Source organism: Tigriopus californicus, chromosome 11, assembly GCF_007210705.1.
Source record: "Tigriopus californicus strain San Diego chromosome 11, Tcal_SD_v2.1, whole genome shotgun sequence".
Lineage (NCBI taxonomy): Eukaryota > Metazoa > Arthropoda > Copepoda > Harpacticoida > Harpacticidae > Tigriopus > Tigriopus californicus.
In genome coordinates this window covers 6,532,435-6,537,676 of record NC_081450.1, presented here as the reverse complement: position 1 = coordinate 6,537,676, position 5,242 = coordinate 6,532,435, and the positions used below count along the sequence as shown (strand labels likewise).

The 5,242-nt window shown below is 45.5% G+C and overlaps 1 protein-coding gene across 1 annotated transcript; it reads right to left on the bottom strand.

Moving 5' to 3' along the window:
* Positions 1-1,262: 1,262 nt before the first annotated feature.
* LOC131891019 (syntaxin-18-like) lies at positions 1,263-3,841 on the bottom strand (the record flags this gene model as incomplete). The annotated part of the gene is given in 3 exon segments (XM_059240498.1): positions 1,263-2,760; positions 2,831-3,067; positions 3,685-3,841. Coding segments are annotated over 3 exon segments (951 nt in total), but the record flags the coding sequence as incomplete, so codon positions are not given.
* Between the last annotated feature and the right edge of the window lie 1,401 nt (positions 3,842-5,242).

Here is a 5,242-nt window from a genome sequence, read left to right as displayed (position 1 = left end):
CTAAACAAGGGCAATCAATAGAGTACATGATTTGCTCTACTAATGTCCAAATCTTTTTTTGACATGTTACATGTATTATGCCCTAAAAAGCATGTTTTTTATTATTGTACCACTCTTTCTACCTGTATATTTGTAAGATTCAAAAGGAATTAAGATTAAAGAGGAATAACAAACGTTTCATGATAATTATTCAACTTGCCTGAAGCAAGATTTAACGAAATATTTTGTGCCATTTCCACCAGCGTCAGCTGACCTGAAAACATGCTCATGCGGTACAGCTCCTGTTGAACTTAAGCATTCTAGTTATGGTTTTCTATGGCCGTTGCTCAAGCTAATGACAAAAATCACGCAACCTTATTTTGTTGTTCATTTCGGATTAACACAAAGACCTGATTACCGGAAGCTGATTGTTTTTGTAATACGCCTAGTTCTTCCAACAGCGCCACCTGTCTGCTGTAGGTGCGGAAAAGCATCTGGGATGAAACTCTGAGATAGAACATTTCTGGCATTTAGCTTATTTTCTTGTTTTCGTGAAATACCATATGATATGCTATTCAAATAGATTGTCTCCAAATATACTTTGGTTCATTTGATGTGGTACAATTTTCTCCCCAAAAATTAGCCAAGTGTGATAGAGATCCTCGATCAAATCTACTTTTGGGTGGCTAAGATAATTTGCTTTTGTTGCTTGAAACCAGACATTAAAAAGAGCTGTACTGTAATGAGTAGAGCCGGCCAAAATTTGCAAATAAAAATGGCCTTCATGGTAGTAAATTTGCATCAAAAGTGTACCAAATGTGCACAAAAGTTGGCAAATAAACTTTCCAAAACTTAATCACTAGGCTCCGACAAAATATGTTGGATTTTCGGCCCAAATATGTCATTTTTATGCTGTTAAAACAGCAGAAAAACAATAATGTCAGAATTGCGGGACAATTTTGTTAAGAAAATTAAATTTTCAAGTCAGACTTGGACAAGTTTTTTTACCTAAAATTCCCGATCAACCTTATGCTCAAGGGTTGGTCAGATCCACCAACTGTAATTCTTTGGTCGATCATCAAATAATGTATGAAAAGAAAAGTTAAGCAATATGAATACATTTTCGTCTTGAACTGCTGGGAATTCAGATGTGCCTGATTTTTAAAGGAGGAGTTCATTACTTAAACGAAACTGAGTTCCAACATTTAAAATAGAGTATCTTAAATCTTTAAATGATACAAGAGCTATTTAAGATGGATGGAATACATAAGCAGAGGCCGGGGTTGGTAATATGTCTGCAATCTATTTCATACCCTTTGCGGGCTAGGAAAAGCAAGAGAGTCACCGATTTAGGCAGGCCCATTCTCGAAGACCATCTCCTCAACCTGGGAGTACGAAAAAGCTCTGGCATGGAGTCCGCAGGCAGATGTCATCCAACATATGGTCCTTCTGTATGAAGATATTTCGCGGCAGACGAGATAAAACATGTTTCTAATTGCAACCCGTCACTGTCACCAAGCCAAGGTTTTGTCTCATTTTCAGCCAATGGTCGGGAGCCATTTAGAGGCTGACTTACTTCACCTTTTGGGCAATTCCAACTGCACTGCGAGGAAATTTGGTTCCTATTGGTTGGAGATCAACCACCTACTTTCGAAGTTTGTACAGCGTCGCTATTTTCGAGCGATTAAGCCGCGGGATTCAGCCTCGAATTCTTATGTTTATGGTAGCTATTGATAATCTTATCAAAGGGGGTCCATGTTCACAACGAACGCGAGGATAAGAGTCCGGGATATGCGAAAACAAACACCGCTTACACAGCTTGCAAATTGGATAGGTAACCAACAAATTGAGAGCAATCGTGATACGAACCAAGATCGGAGATTAAAATCCGAGTCTTTGTTCCAACTTTATCTTTTAGGGCGTTAAGTCTTTTAGGGAATCACAAGGACGACTTGACACGCGTGGTTGCGCATCTTATTCGGAGTCTTCTGAACACATTAAGCCAAGTGATCTCGCCCGTCTAAAAAGGCCTTGAACTTGGCCATCTACCATGTTTTGGATTTACGTGACGAAAATTCGGTCAATTTCCCAAAAAGGGTAATTTGGGGCCAGAATTGATTGGTTTGGGGCGGCAAGTGGTCTAAGACCACAAGACGCTTCACCGTTACAAAGGCTCCGTTTAATACAATTTTTGCCATCTTATTGATTGGAATTGGCGTGATTATTATTCGTTGTACCAATCTAGAAATAGAAGCGAGAACGACATCACCAACAAAAAGAAGAGAATGTACACCCGAATCGAGGCTTGGTTTTGAATAGCCTTCCGAAGCTCCTCGTTCGCGTCTTTAACGTTTTCGGTCGTAGTCACCGCATGGTGATGCACGAGTTCGATATCGTCCTTCTGTTGAAGCACTTTGTCGGCAAATACTTCTTGCAACTCGGCAATTCTCACCACCTTGTTCTCGATCTGTTGGACATTATCCTGATTTTCCATAAACCTTTCATAGAGCTTCGTGTTCTCGCGCTCTAGAAGTTGGATGTCTTCCGGGGAGAGAGGCTCATCCTCGCCTGTTTCTTCGTAGAATTCGGTTGAGGGTGGAGGCACGGGTAGACGTGTATCAGATTTACGTCGTTTGGGCGGAGTGGCCCCTCCACTTTCACGGTCCGAATGATCTGAATCCATGTCCTCAATTTCGCTCTCAGTCTCGACATCGGATGTTCCGAGTCGATCGATCAAATCGGACTCGAGATGACGTTCAGACTCTCCGGTCGATTGGCTGCCTGAAATGAGGAATATTTGTGAGCTTTAGTATGGAACCAATGAGCAGGCCAGCGTGCGCTTTCGACTTACTTTTGCGTGCCTTGATCTCCAATCGCGAGAGCTTCTGGAACTCGAGCTCTCGTTGGACGCGAATGGCCCGTTGCTGGGCGTATATCTGACACACATCCTTGAGATATCGCTCCAGGATCTGGACTACGCCGGTCAAATGATCACGTCGCCCCGCATTCAATTGATCTTGGGCTTGATTGAGTTCGCTCTGGAAGCGGGCGATCAGACTTTGGCAAGTGTGAATAAACCGATTGGCTCCTGCATCGGAAATAAAATCAAAAATGTCACAGAAAATATTATGAGTGACGAGGGTCAAGTTGGAGAAATGTAGAGGGCAAACAGAGAGAAGTCGAACTATTCTCCAGTCAAAATAAGGGGGGGGGGCGTTGATTTCGTGTTGATTACTGCCTTTAATCAGACAAGAGGTTGTGAACGATGCCACATCATTGGAAACGCATCAAATACGTACGGGTGGGCGTGCTAATGCCACCGTCTGGGCCTGGTTGGATTATAACCCAAATGGGGGGTGGGGTAGCTCCATGGGTGACCTGCGATCAATCCCGAGGATGGGGTAACCACGGCTGATGGCCAAGATGAACTGGCGGAAATGTTGACCCGTCAGGGGCTGACCGCCCGAGCAAGAGAGCCGTCCTGGCCCGGGGGATTCACAATCCACGCCGCCCCAACATGACAACCCAAGTTAGTCAGAACCATCAGGGGCCAAGACTAGACCCGCATTAGGTTCATGCGTCGTTCATCCCGTTCAGGGTGGGGCCCGCCTGGCCACATACCTGGGGGGTGGGACCTGAGCCCCCGACTAGCCGGCCAGCTAGCGGTCCTCAGCCGCCCGAGCACTTTTTTTCAGCTAAGCTTACCCGCGTCAATATGATCCTTCTGTCGATCGGTGAGTCCGGGTCCACGGGTCCAAGCTGCCCGCACCACGTCCACGTAATCCGAGCGATGATCCCACAAGAACTGCTGCAATCGCGTGATGTGAACCAGGATCTGACGGGCCAAGGCCTCCAAACCGCACTGGTCCGGGGTGGAAGCCGTGTTTGGGGCGCGACGCGGGAGGATGCGGTGCTTATTCTTCACGAGCGGTCCGGTGGGCGAGACCGTGGACGTCGCCACGGCCCACAGAGGATCGGCGCGATCGATTCGCGCCACCGCCTCCCGGAATTGACCCGTCAAATCGCGAGCCCGCACGTTGAGTCGCATGGTCCGAGGCCAGGCTGGTCCAGGGCTATCTCGCACGGGCCTGAAGGGCACGGGCGGCGATGATCAAGCGGGTCAGCCGCTTTTCAGGGCTCTGCTGTGGTGGTGCACTCGGCCGGTGGTGAGAAACGATGCCAAGGAGAGAGAAATCAAGTTAGACCCAAGGATGCATGGATGGATTCACTGTTGACATTTCAGGCTGACCATCCAGGGTATGAGCTTAGAGACCTCGAGAGACCAAAGTAAAGGCCTCAAGCCCGATGGCCGAGATGGGAGTAGAGCTGTGCAGCGGGACCGACTTTTCGGATCCGGTCCAAGTCCAAAATTTTGTTTCACAACTCTCAAAATGTGAGGGAAATCCAAGCACATCAATGTCTGTGAATCGACTGACTACCTTAAAGGTTATCACAATCGTATGGCCATCCCACATAAATAAAGAAGCCCAAAATTTCAGAAAATAAGAAGAGGATCAAAGTATTTGCTGTTCTTACAGTCAATATTAGAAAGAAGAAAAATAGAATATCCCGGCATATTAAGCTTGCAAATCAACAATTATTGTACCATTTTGATAAGAGAATTAAACTCAAGAGTACTTCAATGAGGCATGATCCTTCAAGGTTAGACGATTCCATTTTTTACTTCCCGCGGGGAGATCAAATTGTGTGGCAGGGCCGGTCAGGCACTCTTAGGCGGCTTAGACTAGCTTGAGCCGTTACATGTGTGTTTTCACTTTTTAGCACTACCGTGGCCTTCACCATGAATGTAATCGTTTTGAATCGAAATATATACTCTTTGGCACACTTTGCATCCCAAACAGTATTTGTTATTTGCCTGAAAAAACTAAGTACAATAAACGTGTTAAATCAACGGAACTGATTATCAGAGTGAGTTTAGCTTTGCCGCTGCGATAGTAGGAGCCACAGAGGAGCCGGCCAGTAGATTGAACGACGTAAACTTAGAAAGCAGATATTTGGCTCATGGGTGAGTAATTGATAGTTTTTGAATGAAATGTGCCAAAGAGTTTAGTCTTTGATTCTAAACATGTCCATGGAATAGTGGACAGGAAAGCTCTCTGAAACATCGCTAGATAAGCCGTTTCAGTAAACGTCCCAATAAAAAAACAAAAAACCTTGCTGGGCTATCCTATCCGAATGGGATATCGCCCTGGGTTTATCCATATATCTAGCATAAACCTGGCCTTATCTGTGTGGGCTGGGT